The following is a 15,227-nucleotide window of genomic DNA, read 5'->3' on the forward strand; positions in this document are numbered from 1 at the left end:
TATAGGATACGTCTTGATTGAGAAATGTACCAGCAAGCATTGCGTCAGAGGAAGCAAAAATAATCTAAATGTTTATCAAACAAATCTACAAACAAACGCATTTTACGTCAGTATTCAGAGGAAATTTCTACTGCAGTGGAGAAAAAAACCATCGCCGGTGATTTACTAAAATACATTAAAAATAGCAATATTTACATCACAATGAGCAAACCTGCTCTGCACGTATTCTATGTATTATCATGGTGGTATGCTAAAGGGGATATTTATGTAGGAATTTATTAAGGAACATGGCTGATATCTTCGGTGTTACTGGAAATTCTGTAAGGGATTTTGGACCCTTTTTGTGCTCCTTTTACAGGGTGACATCTGTAACCCCAGCTGGTAAAAGGCAGCCTGTATGGATGATACTCCTGCTTCACATGAGCATACATAGAGCATGTGACACCCGGGAGCGTGGTCTCTCTTACACTCTGGTCCCCATTCACAATATGGTTGGCTGCTGTAGCTGGCAGGCCTCTCACTTCCCCCAGCAGGAATCTGATTCTCCCTAAACCCATTTGTTTGTCGCTCCTTCCTCTCTGTGTGTCTCTTTGTCCCCTGTGTGTCCCTCTCTCTGGGCTCCTAGCCCCACAGATGTGTATATTCTCCCCAGCCCATGTGTGCCTCTTTGTGCCCCATCTCCTCCTGTGTCCTTTTTAGCCACCCTCACCTTTTATGCCCTCTTTCTGACCCCTACCCTCCTATGCCTTATTTAGCCCCTAGCCTATTTAGCCCCCTCCTGTGCCCTTCTTTGTCCCCCTCCTGTGTCCTCTTTAGCCTCCACCTGTGCCCTCTTTAACCCCCACCCGTGCCCTTATTTGTCCACCTAGTGTGCCCTCTTTAACCCCCACCCGTGCCCTTATTTGTCCACCTAGTGTGCCCTCTTTAACCCCCCTCCTTTGCCCTTTTCTTTCTGTGAGCACTACCTGTCAGAGAGAGCCTCCTCTCCCGCGGTCCGCTTGCTCGGTCATGCTACATTTTGTGACCAGTAGGAGGGGAGCGCTGTGCAGTGCACTCCCCACCTGCCGGTCACTGGGACATTAGGTGTCCCCCTAAAGAGTGGCACCCGTGGTGGACCACCGCCCCCCGCTTAGTACGCCACTGCTGCCTAATTTTGCCATGCTACTTGCTGTGATGCAGTGTAACATTTTGCAGACATATTTGACACTGGATGTTGTACCGGTTACCCATGCAACTCAATTGTCACAACTATGAAGCTAGCCAATGAGATCTTCTCATTTTTTTATTACAACCCACGCCTCATCCTTTTGGGCTTCCCTTTGTAGCAACTAATTCTATGGATTGATAGGTATTTTGACCTCACTAGTATTCATTTATCCTGTTCTCTGTATCCCTTGATCTTGGCTTGTTTACTAGATGTTGTTAATCTTGCTATCCTTTTGACTTTGGCATGTTCTTGTTGACCTCCACTCATTCACTGGCTGTTTTAAGAGTCAGACTGTGTTAACACTATCTTTTGATTTTCCCCTTAATATTAATTTAAGTTTTTTATCAAGCTGAATTTAGGTAGTACTCTTGTGGCCAGGGAAAGTTTTGTGTGTGATTTTAAGGTGGCGCAGTTATTAGAAAGACTATCATAAAGGTTAAAAAAAACCTTTTCCTTTCTTTTTTCCCCTTTTTATAAACTTTTTCTTTCTTACAAAAAAAAAAGTTTTTCTGAAGATAGATTACAACTTCATTGTTAAATTCAACCCAATTTACAGTTTAGTTAATAAACTCTCATTGGTTAGTTCCAGTTGAATTTTTGGAAATATTACTAATATTTTTGGACCCTTAACACCGTGGTTTCCTGCCATGTCGGCACTATATTGCCTCGCTGGTTCCTGTCTTAATTTCATGTAACATATTCATTCTCTGTTGTACAAATCAGGAATTTTTGGGAATTTCTTCAAAGTTACACAAATGATGGGCTGTGCCCGTGTTTTACAGTCTAGTTCCTGTTAAACTGTCCATTGTAAATTCCTTAGGGGACCGAGCTTTTTAACTTTGAGACAACATCCTTGAGTGGGCTTTCCCCAGGCGGAAATAACGTAAGAGTTTCCTTTGTTTGTTGATTTCTTTAAGACTACCTAGGGAAGAATACAGTGATTGCGGAAGCAGAAAAAATATTATTACTACTGAGAGACAAAACATTGTAACAAACATTAAAAAAGTATCTATAATGCATTAAACATTGTGAGTTACCTAACTTGCTGAAGGTTAGGCCAAATAAAGGATTTAAACACTACCGTTAGACTGGTAGTGAAAATAAAAATGCTCAGGCTGTTTACGCACACCAACGATTTCACTCAAGACAGAAATTCTCTCACTTGACTTTGTTCAGTTCTCACTTCTTTGGTTATATTCTCTTTCGAGCTAAATGGGCTGAATGGGTCCCTGGTGTTTTCAAACAGATCTCTGGCATTATCAGATTCATTTTCATGTATGAGAACAATAGCTGGACTATTCAAAATGGGAAGAAAACACAAAACCCTACAATGATAAGAATAAGGTTTGGGGGGGATTTGGGAACGGAATTCCAATATAGGATTAAGGGGTGTTTGAGTGACTTACGGATAACGTAGTTTGGGGTCGTGAGTGCAGTTATCCTTGTTTGTATTGGGAGAATTAAATCAAATTAAAGATGGGATTTTTTTTGCAATTTGGCTGTTTTGAATAGCTTAATGAGGAAAACGTACATAAAGATTAAGCCAATGTATTTTGTAGCTAACCAAACAGCAGACCAACGGTACGGCAAGATCAGTCAAAACAACTTACCATTTGTGAATAGCTGAATGGTTTAAATTCGCGGGAACAACAGAATTTTGATAATTAGCATTCGTCTAGTTAGTCTTGGTTTATCTATTACAGTATAGCACTGCGGAATATGCTGGCAATGTATACATAACTGTAGTGAACAGACAGAGCAAACCCAAGTTAATTTAAAATACATTCATGATAAATCAGCAAACCTGAATTTCTGGTATGTCTGCGACAGGTAGGTGTTCATGGAGGACATGTGGGCATTTTCTCCATCAAATAGTTTATTGGAGGCAGCGTGCTGAAGGACTTTGGCCACAGAACCCAGGTTCCTCCTCTGGTCCGAGTGTATCTGCCCTCCAGCTGTCATGTCAATGATGTCAAACCCATCGGGGGCTACGATAGCGGGGTTCATGTACCGATAATAAAGGAGGTTTCCAACTATCTAGAAGAAATAACACCAAGAATACACATTAAATGGCCATCTTTCCAAGTGTTCCTCCATTACTGATTTGTTACTGCATATAGTCAGATAATACCGTGATATTCTTACACAATAAATCTGGAGGTACAATTACAGCCCGTGTCAGTCAGAGGATGTAAAGCAATGAGTAAAATGTGCATGAAATATCTGCTCAAATCCACATTGTGTGTTTTACAACAACTACTAATCATGTGATTTTATTTTTGTAGCCGTCCCAACTGTTCAAAAAACAACTTCTATATAAGTAACATGATTTCAAAATGATATTGAACATAAATTAGCTATGAATTGAAAACAAGCCATCTGCAAAGAAACAAACCTCTGGGTATTTGTATCAATTGAGGAATGTATAACCGAGAATCTAAACTATATATATATATATATATATATATATATATATATATATATATATATAGCCCTATATATGACCTAAAGGGCAGCATTCTACTCTCTACTCCAGCTCTGCTTCACTCCCACCTTATTTAATTGCTATTTCCTGTCCTAATGTGTTTTATACCCCACCTCCTATAGACTGTACGCTCGTTTGAGCAGGGTCCTCTTCAACCTATCGTTACTGTAAGTTTTCCTGTAATTGTCCTATTTATAGTTACATCCCCCTTCTCATAATATTGTAAAGCGCTACGGAATTTGTTGGCGCTATAGAAATAATTTTGAATCACACTTTTTCTAGCAATGATTCCACACAGTTCAAAGCAAAACTTTGAGAAGACACAGGATATGCAAACATTGACAGCAATAAAATTCTATACGTTACGTGGAGGCAGCCATGCATAACGTTGGGTGGTAATACCTTTAACAGTTCGTCTTCCGTTGCATCCGGGAATTTTTCATGCAGGGAATTTTTCAAAACTTTGGCAACATATCTCATTCCATAACTTCAAAAGATAAATAATAAAACATACAAAGATTACATTTACACACAGTACATTCTGTAACTTGCAATAAGTCAGCAACAACTATAATGAAAGAAAATCAGAGCGTGACATATTGAGTCATTTTATCAGCCATTTCAGTAAATGAAGATACAATGAAAGTAAATAAAATGTCATGAGGTGTGTTGTGTCTCTAATGTTTGCGTTATTTGCAGCTGCTGTTACCAATTCATCCCCGTCAATCCTTGTATACTGGGTGAGAGGTTAGAACAATGGTCTCTCTCTCCCCAGATCTTCTAACAGAATATCAGTAAGGGGAGATATAAACATGCAGATTTTTTTTTTTTTAGCCCATACTGCTCCAGGTTCCATGCGGCCGCCCTTCCTCCCTGGCTGAGATCATTAATTGTATTGACCTCTGCCCATTTAATGATTACCCATAGGGAAGCAATGGGAGGCTATGACGCTTGCCCAGCAAACCAGTTGATTAATTGCTTCTCTATGGGGTTCATTCAGCATCTCCAAGTAGAGGATGAAGATGTTGAACGTTGGTCCTGCAATTTTTGCAAGACTGAACCCAGGATGTCCGTCTAGTGGCTGTCCAACTAAGGCAGAAATATAACGTCAGTGTACAAGTGACTCTATAATACAATTATCCCTGTCCACAGGGATAACAACTTACGGAATAAGATCCAGAGATGAGAATATGGACTGGAGCACTTTGTCAGTCACCGTTCGTAGGCTTTGGATGGAGGACTCTAATTTATTAAGGACTTCAGTGTGGGACAGTGCCTGCTCAGTTGTGACATCATATGGTAACTTGCTGCAAATTAACAATACAAAAAATAAATCATTAGAAGCTCCTGTTTGAACATATCAGAATATATTAGAAAATGTGTACTGAAACACACTGAGTTATAAAGGAGAATGATGAATATTCTTCTCACCTTGCTTCGCCGGTGGCGGTCTCCAGCTGGTTTACCCACGCTTTGTACACTTCTACAGGACTGGTATTTATAATGAGTGACTTGTCTTCAATAATTTCTTTAACTACAGGAGCCAGCAGTTGTCGCAGGGTATTTTGCCCCCGAGCACCACGGTTGAAACTGACCACCATTTTTATTACAGTAGGGTTTCCAGTGACGATATCTTGTATTTGGTCAACTTTGGACCTATAAAGAGACAATGCCAGCTTTGAAATTACCACCAGTAAAAGAAGATCAATGAAACAAGAAAGGCCGTGTAAACAAACAAGCAAGACTGTACAAAAAGGGCAAGACACAATCTCACAGCTTGAAACTGGTTCATGGATTGCAGGATAAAACTTACCAGGAAAGGTTAAAGGATCTTAACATGTATAGCTTGGAGGAAAGACGAGACAGGGGGGATATGATAGAAACCTTTAAATACATAAAGGGAATCAACACAGTAAAGGAGGAGACCATATTTAAAAGAAGAAAAACTACCACAACAAGAGGACATAGTCTTAAATTAGAGGGACAAAGGTTTAAAAATAATATCAGGAAGTATTACTTTACTGAGAGGGTAGTGGATGCATGGAATAGCCTTCCAGCTGAAGTGGTAGAGGTTAACACAGTAAAGGAGTTTAAGCATGCGTGGGATAGGCATAAGGCTGTCCTAACTATAAGATAAGGCCAGGGACTAATGAAAGTATTTAGAAAACTGGGCAGACTAGATGGGCCGAATGGTTCTTATCTGCCGTCACATTCTATGACATGACATTAGTCGTTACACAGGAAACATTTGGTTAGGTGTAAAAGCAGCACTTTATAAGATATAGCATTATCCGATAGATTGGCGTATTTTATATTTACATACTTTATTTCCTCTTGTAAAGCAGTTTCAAAGAGTTTTAGCAGAAGGTATTCTTCTCGTTGATTAGAAGCATAGTTATATAGTGTGAAGATCACTGTATCCATAAATTTGGTCGACCTATTTTGTGGCATCTGGAAAATCAGCTTGGCCAAATAGGTCGGGTTAGTCTATGGAAAAAAAAACGGAAAAAAAAACAAACACAATGTAAATGTCAACCAGACAACTAGCAGACGAAGACCCAACCATTTTATGTGTTTATATAAAGCCTAAACTGAGCCCCATACATGACATGTTATATAAGCACAAAAGAGAACTTAAAAATGTTTTCAAACATTATGAAGAAAAAACCCCAAAAAAACACGTTGAGTAAATTCTTCAGAAGGATGGGAATGTGTCAAGCTAATGTTTGAGAATAAACTATACTTAAAATGGAGACTTTATTTCAGTGTTTTTTATTTTTTTTTTCAGACACCAAGAGGGCGGTATATTATTTTCGTTTGCAGAATTAATAATCAGGATTATACCATTACTAATCTATACACTCCGAACACAAAGCAAAATAAAATCTGCTCTAAATCACACAGACAAGTTTTGATCTGTGGATATTTTAACGTGGTCCTTTATCCACTGTGGGATACATCAGCAAAACGTGCCAAATTTACATTACAGCATCTTGCATCCTTAGGCTCGCTGTTCAGTCCTTGTGTCCTGTGCTTGGGATTGAAGCTTGGAGGACCCTTTGTCAAGGGGCGAGAGATTGCACTTTTTACTCTAGTAGCCAAGACAGCCACTCACGTGTAGACCTCTCTCTTTCACAGAGTTAAGAATTGTACTATTGCATCAGTACACTGGTCAGATCTGGATGCCAAGGGTGCTGTCTGTCAAGGTTGCATGGTTAGGGGGGTAGGTGGGCAAGTTCTCAAAGAGAAGGCTCTATTGGGATATTAAGCAGTATAGACAGTGACAAAACGGGGAGGGATTCACAGTATGTGTCACATGCAATTCAACATGGAACTACGAACAGGGAGAGGAGAGGAATAGTTAAATATTTTTGGTTCGGTCATTAATACATTCCCCAAATCATTGAAGTAAACATTGTGGTTTAATAAACTAATACCCCTATTACATTACCTTTCTCTTCTTTGTAACTTGTGGAACAATTATATCTCTACGTGAATTTAAAAAACCACACATGTAATCAGATTAATTACTTCCAAATAAGTTTTTTTACTCTGGAACTATACCCATATTTAGTAAATCATTAACCAACGTCACCCAGTTACACCATATGTAAATTGTTCAATGAATCACATGCTGTAAACCACATTACAGCTTGCCCCACCTTTATTAAATGCAGCTGATGTCACTGAATTTCATAAACCCTTCCAGCAGTAGTGTGATAGTGTTACTGCAAAATTGATAAAGATTTCTGATACTCGCTGGTGACAGCTAAAAGCTGTTCATTAAACCCTAATGCCATTAAATCACTAACAAATTGTATTGACTTATTCATGCAGTGCTCTGTTTACTTGTATAATAAAGCAATTGAATCTGATGTCGGCAGGGGGTGGAGAGTTCCCCAGCACAGGAGGAGCCCAGCGCTGTAGAAAGGTAAGTAGATGAAGTGATTTTTAACCCCTTCAGCCCAGCGGGAGGGGGGCCCATGAAGGAGGGGGGGGATCTAATGACCCTATAGTGCCAGGAAAACAAGTTTGTTTTCCTGGCACTATAGTGGTCCTTTGATAGGGAGCCAGAGACAGACACTTGTTTACAAGATACAGCGGTGTGGATCTCTACATTTAAATTTTATTTCTCAAACCTAAAAAAAAACAAAAATCTTAAGCACAGTATAAATCTTGAATATAAATTAAACACAACAAAAAAACAACAAATACACAAACAAACAGAGCAACATCATAAGACAAAAACAAAATAAAGTCAACGCAAGTTATGGGGTACATTGCACAGAAGTGATGGTTCCTCTTTAAAAATCAAGTGACTACATAGGTATGTAACCAAATATTACATTCCTGAAGGAAAGTTTAAGGACAAAGTCCTCTTTGAAAATTCCACTTATTTAAATGAAGACCAGGCGCAATATTAACATCTGAAAACAGCTCAGAGGGTGTTTCTGAGACTGGTGGTGTGTGAACAGGTCATGATTTCGGAACTTACATTAGCTCCGAGTTGCCTGTCTGGTCAGTGATCAGACTAGATGTTTGTTTTACCCACTGAGAACTTAAAGATGAGAGCACCCCTAGAGGAGAATGTAGACTGCAATATTGTACACTACCAAAGGGTATAGACAGAGGCTAAAATACATGTAATCATCTATTTTCCTTAACGCAATGACAGTTTTCCTTTGAGTGGCATTGATTCGAGGCAACGGATATCGTTCTAGCATGTTTGGGTGACACATGGAGATTTACATCTAATTGGAAACCCAGCTATATGCTACATACAATGTGAACTCGATATAAACAAGAAGGGTCTCACCACACAGAAAACCAAGAGAAGGAAAGTCATCATGAGATAAGTGGTCCACAGCAATTAATTACCACCAAAAATCCACACTCACCTGCAGGAGATAGAAAAGATGCTGATAGGCCTCAAGCTTCTTTCTCTTTTCCTTACTGAGCCCCTTAATGCCCTGTTTGTCCACTGTCAACATCTCCTCAACTTGGCCTTTGCTTTTCTTGTTTAGTTTCTTACTGTGGGACACAACGTCCTGCAGACAAACAAAGCAGAAAACATTTATACACAACATTCTACAAGCAAACAGCATAAACACATTCACTACATCACATTATATGAATATCTTTAGGATGCATCCTACGGAGGAAGCATTTGTATTTAGTCATCACTATAATTGTTATTTGATTAATTATTCAGTACATTTAATTTGAGTGAAACAGACAGTACTACAGCCAATATCACAAACATTGATACCCAGTATGTTGGCAAACAATTTAAATTCCTAAATCACTGTTCGAGTGAATTTCAAGTGTCCAGAAAAAAAATTCTATCTTCAGAAAGAAATTATTTGGCAGAACTAAAATGTTTCACTGTGTACAACGTTTAGTGGAAGAGGGTGATTTCCCGTGGAGTTAGTCACTACACTGTAAATCCAATGATGCTCAGGTAGGTTAAGCGTGACATAGGTTATAGTCCACACCATCTTAAAATCCTATTTGCAGAACTAAGTGAACTTAGAAATCCTCCATTCTAACAACCAGCAAGATAGCTTTCCAAAAAAAAAAAAAAAACATTGTAAAAACACTGTCACTAGTAGAGGCTATAAAAAGACAATTTTAGAATATTGATAAATACAGCACTTCATTTTTATTGCAGTCACCCCAAAAAACTAAAAGCCTAAGCCTAACATGCTCTTAAAGCTGCAAAGTGTAGATGAAAGAGGCACATAGCTCCCAACATTTGGACAAATAGGAACACTTTCATTTTAGGTAGGGTTGTGCCCAGGAGCTGTTCTGAGAAATTTTAGGTGACGTAATAACAATTATGGTAACTGAAATGTAAAAGTAATTTAAACTCAGTTTTTACCTTTTTCTTTGCTCGAGGTCAGTTATCCACATCGTTAACAATACATCGTCATATTGGGCAATGACAAAATCTAAAACATGTTTGAACATCCTTGATAAGAATCTGTGCAACCTCGCACACATTCTTCACGTAAATGTAAAACATATACCGCTCATTTTCACATTCATGTTGGTAATAAAACCAACATTTGTTTAAACAAATCTTTCTACTATTTCCAAAGTGCACAGGCTTCCCCAAACTCCGGCCCTGCCGAGCAACAACTCCCATGATTCTATGAATGAAATAGGCTGAAAATCATGGGAGTTGTAGCACAGCAACATCTGGGGGGCCGGCGTTTGGGGAAGCCTGCGAGTCTATGCAGTGGACACTTTGTGTAACATCTGGAAAGTTGTTTTTGAGACATGATGGCTCCTGTAGACATTCTGCTTAAAAGGAAGTTAGATCATCCAGCTAACCTACATGTACAAACACGATGCACAAAGCTAAAATGTATTAAGTTACTGCCTCCAAACAAAGAAGATGGCATAATCTGATTTATCGGGCAACATAGTGTACAGTCCATGCAAAAGTATTTCTTAATACAGTGGTTGTATGTACAAGATACAATATCGCTTTAAATCTTCTATACACTCTATTCCAGCTTTGCTTTTTTGCAGATATTTTAGTAAAATAGTTTTTTTGGGAGAAGGCCATCTTCCTATTGATATTTGAGCTTCATCTGTATAATTGTCTCCGTTTCGGTTTGATCCACCTCCCTAAGTTAAAAAGACAATCTAAGCACCATAACTACTGCATGGCTAAGCTCACTGGCTGAGAGCATCAGTTTCTGGCTTGCAGAGCCGGGCTTAGCTCAGGAGAGCTCTGCCTCACTGATAAAAAGTCATATTTTTCTAAAATAGTTTGACTTCTTACAATGGGGGGAACCCAGGGCACTTCTGCTACCATAACCACTACATCACGCTCTGGTGATTGTACTGAGGTGTTCTTTTAAGGTTGACTAAAATAGAAAAATATTCACAGTTCTTTCATGGGGATAACATTTACCTAAATTACTGTACTGGTTTCAATATATATCCTACTCACAAGAGGCTGAACACAGATTACATTGTGGTTAAATGAACAGAATAAACTTTCTTTGAAAAACTGCGCTGCTTGCTGTAGAAAGTTATTGTAAAATCCAGTGATCCGTTTCATAATACACCTCAACAATTCTATCCTCATATTGATACAGATCACACGTAGATCGCGTCATTCCAACGCTAGTAAACATTCCCCAAAGATAGAAAAACTGGTGATCCTCTAACAGATTTAAGCACTGGTTTAAAGTAGCTCATTTAGGTTTTTCAATGCATTGGTGAATAATCAAAGTGCCCCCAACAATTTGCATCCTCTATAGCAAAAAAAAATGTAAATTAATTCATACTTAAAGGGACACTGTAGGCAACCAGGCCACTTCAGCTTAATGACGTGGTCTGGGTGCCAGGTCCCTCTAAGGTTAACCCTGCCTGCTGTAAACATAGTAGCTTCAGAGAAACTGCTATGTTTACATTTGGGGTTAACCCAACCTCTAGTGGCTGTCTTCCGGACAGCCACTAGAGGTGCATTTGCGACGCTGGAGGCATATTTTGCCTCCATCTCGCAGAGTGTCCATAAGAAAGCATAAAAAATGCTTTCCTATGGACACTTTGAATGCGCGCGCAGCACTGCCGCGCCTCCACATTCCGCTCCGCTGACGTCAGACAGGGGAGCTGACGTCGGTGGGGGAGGAGAGGTAAGGGAGCCCGGCGGTGGATTAAGGTAAGTAACTGAAGCACCACGGGACGGGGACCCTGAGGGTGGGGGCACCCTCAGGGTACTATAGTGTCAGGAAAACCGATTTGTTTTCCTGACACTATAGTGATCCTTTAAGGTGGTCTGGGAGCAGTGCCCCTGTTGTTTTATCCCTGCAACTGCAAACATTGTAATTTCACAAAAACTGCAACTTTTACACTGCAGGGTTAAAACTGCCTATAGTGGGGGTCAACCAGAGAGCAACTAGAAGTGCTTCCTGCATTCCCATGGAGTATGTGAACCTAAGCTGGATGGGGATGTCCATCATCTTCTATTGATTCAATGCTTTCCCATGGGAAAGGCCTAACACGCAAGGGGCACTCGCATGCGCATTAGGTTTTCCCTATCGGTGGAGGAGGGGCCCTGAAATCTGGTAACTGTAAAACAGGTTTTTATTTGACCGCCGGGGAACGAGAGGCATAGGGGCACTATAGTAATGACATATCTGCAGACTCCAAATCATTTACAAATCACAAAGGAAAGAAAAAATACAGAATAAAACAGAGGAATGTTGAATCTGCCAACATAATAAATCCAAGAAGAAGACATTGACTATTTTGAGAGAGTTCCTTTAAGTGGAGTAAGGTATACTTGTGTTCACCCAAAGCAGAGAAGTGAAGGTGTGTTAATGTTTGGATAACTAGTTGTTTTTTGTGTGTTTAATTTTTTTGATCCTGTAGAAATTTAGTGCCCAACTGCTTACAGTATCATGATAAAAAAATATTACATTTTGTATAAAAATCTGAATGTATTCAGCATGACAAATATGCAAAATAAGAGGAAAATACTTCTACCGGTATTGTACAATTTAAAGATGGTCCTTAAAGATGGTCCTTAAAGATCAAGACTAGTCTGGCAGGTACCCATACCACAGACGTAATTAGTTCAGTTCAACAGATTTCTACTCAATTCTCCTAACCACCTACATACTGGGTCAAGTAGTTCTGACTTAATTTCCAATCCCAAAGGAGTACTGTGAGGACTGTGTGTTCCAAACAAGCTTACAGTGACTCTGATTAACGATACACAACCCCACTCCCCCACAACCGCAAATGTTTGGGTAAAAATAATCTTCACGCTGGGAATTTCATCTTTTTTTTTTACATTCTGAGATAATTTATAAACACAAAACTACCACACACACAAAACAAACAATTCTCAATTATTGGTAACGGAGATCAAATTCCAAATGCTAGATTAAACATAGTCAAGCTATTTCTAGTTTTGCCATTTTAGTTTAAACTGTGCCAATTCCCCAAAAAATATTTTATTAAGGAACATCCATTGTTTGTTTGTTTTTTCTGTATTTTTTTAGCAACACATAGAATGTTCAGAACATATACAATGAATTTTCAATTATCACAGTGGTGGAGGAACAAAAGCAGAACCGTGTTAGATAAGAGGAACAAACACTATTACCTGGCCACATTTGGAGATTAGCTATTTGTACTTAATGTACAAAAAGGAAAACAATATAGTGTACTACAGATATAGATGGGTTTTACAAACTAAAATATAGCACAGAATAAAAAGACTTTACCTGCAGTGTTATTCTATTTTTTACTAAAAGCCCAATTTTAATATCCATGATGTTCAGATCTTTCTCCAGCTGTTGGTTTGACCTAATTTTTGTGACAACTTCCTCTCTCAACCGTGTCACTTCCAATTCTTCCTGAAAGTCCAAATCACTTTGATCCAGAAGGTAGACAAACTTTCTCACAACGTTCAGTGGTGGGTCATCAGAATTAACTGAGGACAAGAAGAATAAGTGATATGTGTGAGCACAGGGGGGAAAAACCCAGCTACAGAATGAAACGTTTTTATATCTAGACAGACTGGTGGGTACTAGCTAAGGCCATGGGCCATGTGTTCTTCATTGACTATCCCAGAGCTGTGCAAGTTCTGTGATTATTTTGTAGGAAATAGAATTCTGATGCCCAAGAACAGTTTCAATATGCCCTTAGTGTAGCCAACACAATAGTGGCTAATTTCTGACTCTCGTTTTTTTTTTTTTTTTAACAAAAGCGAATACAGGAATGGGGATCAATGGAAGGCATAAAAAGACATTTATTCAGGCATATTTGTCAAAAACAAACACTGTTTCAGCCTGTAAAACCTTAATCATGTACAGTATATATTGCCCAATACAGTATTGGCACACAGATGTTCTGCGCAGGGGAGTTTATTATACAGTAGTGAAATGTTCCCATTCTTTAATTGTCCTTCAAAGAAATTTATGTGGTCTGGTCAGTCCTCAGGGGTCTACAGTTTTTTCTCCAATGAACTTGATTTTAATTAATACCAAGTTTTTATAATTTTTGGAACAGGTAGTTTTTAATATCTTTATGGGATTTATTTGAGAGATTCTAGATCCAACAAATGCTGGTTTTTGATCCTTGCCTGCAAGCTTAGAAATGAAAGATTTTAAGAGTCTGCGAGAATTTTACTACCATTCCTTTTGGTCAAACAATCTAGGAACCGCACTACAACTATCATAAACTAACAGTATCACTATTTAAATGCTGGAATTGTAAATTCTAAATAAAAACGGTACAAATAAAACCGTGACATTGGACATTACACTACAGAGTCCATGACATCACGCCTGCAAAATGTGTTTATCTGGAAGAAAACGGATATTTGTATCTGATCAGTGAGTAGCCGTTTGCTATATGCAAATGGAATGCTACAATGCAACGTCACTGAACATTCTTTTAAACGATTTTAAATCATTTTAGGAAAGCCGGGGGGGTGAAATTCAATGCATCCTCTGCTTCTAAACGCAACATCTGTCTTTTCTAGGCAAAAGTCGTCAAAGAAAACATTGTTTGGGGTTGTAGACTTTTAGCTTAGAAAATAAAGAGACTTGAGTAAACAGGATAGAAAGTGAGGTGAGAATACGTGACCTGTCCAATGCTCATCACATCATATGAAACATATGTTTTATGTTGCTAGAAGGCAATCAAGATGTAACAGTAACCGCTTTAACCCCTTAAGGACCAAACTTCTGGAATAAAAGGGAATCATGACATGTCACACGTCATGTGTCCTTAAGGGGTTAAAAAGGCAAGTCAAGTTTTTCCCAAGGCACACTATTCAATTATTGGAGTTTTGCTTTGCATTAAATCTATTTATATTGTAGGACTTTCTTTTTCACTTTAACTTGCGGAAAAGCTTTATGTGTTTAGAGTGTGCCCTATTTTTTTATTTTGGAAAAAAGGCAGATTTCAATTATACTAGTTACACCCCCCTGGCATTTCAAGCAGACAACAGATCCTGTTACTTCCTGGTTTAGTTAGCTTATTTGCACGGAACTCAAGAGGCAGCAATTGCCCAGAGCACCTGCCTTGCAAAGACTTCTCATTGAGCTGCATTGGGAAGTCTGTGATTGGACAGCAATAAAAAGTCTGGGCGGGGTTAGAAGGGGAGGGCTTGAAAAAGCAGCAGACAAGAGATCAGCAGGTTTTGCAAGCTGTTTTTTTTAGATATAACTCGGATGAAAAAATACATAATTAAATGCACGTATGTTTTTTGTTTGGGGTATATCTACCAAACAGTGATTTTTTCTTTTACTTCGTATTTGGGCAGTGGTGTGTCCCTAAGGCATGCATGTAAGAATGCTCCAATTAGTAAATCATTGAATGCCTTGTTATTGAGTTTTATTTGGATATAATAAAGCACAATATGTACTAGGTTTCTGTAGTTTAATTGTTTGAGTCAGAGGTAAATAATATGATGTTTTACTACAGATTAACCCTTCTGTTGCCATTTTCGTTTTTAAAGAAATCTATATCGATTGTACACATAGCATTAATCACATTTAT

At 38.7% G+C, this 15,227-nt stretch overlaps 1 protein-coding gene across 2 annotated transcripts in view; it reads right to left on the bottom strand.

Moving 5' to 3' along the window:
* Positions 1 to 15,227, bottom strand: part of IQGAP2 (IQ motif containing GTPase activating protein 2) — a 267,127-nt gene that overhangs the window by 29,406 nt on the left and 222,494 nt on the right. For both annotated transcript variants that reach the window (XM_063453609.1, XM_063453608.1), the window contains 7 exons: positions 12,944 to 13,152; positions 8,591 to 8,740; positions 6,016 to 6,179; positions 5,124 to 5,348; positions 4,859 to 4,999; positions 4,095 to 4,179; positions 3,012 to 3,244 (listed from right to left, as the gene is read on the bottom strand). In XM_063453609.1, the coding sequence (XP_063309679.1) occupies positions 3,012 to 3,244; positions 4,095 to 4,179; positions 4,859 to 4,999; positions 5,124 to 5,348; positions 6,016 to 6,179; positions 8,591 to 8,740; positions 12,944 to 13,152 (1,207 nt within the window). The remainder of the gene's footprint in view (positions 1 to 3,011; positions 3,245 to 4,094; positions 4,180 to 4,858; positions 5,000 to 5,123; positions 5,349 to 6,015; positions 6,180 to 8,590; positions 8,741 to 12,943; positions 13,153 to 15,227) is intronic.

Source organism: Pelobates fuscus, chromosome 5 (genome assembly GCF_036172605.1).
Source record: "Pelobates fuscus isolate aPelFus1 chromosome 5, aPelFus1.pri, whole genome shotgun sequence".
NCBI classification, from domain to species: Eukaryota; Metazoa; Chordata; class Amphibia; order Anura; family Pelobatidae; genus Pelobates; species Pelobates fuscus.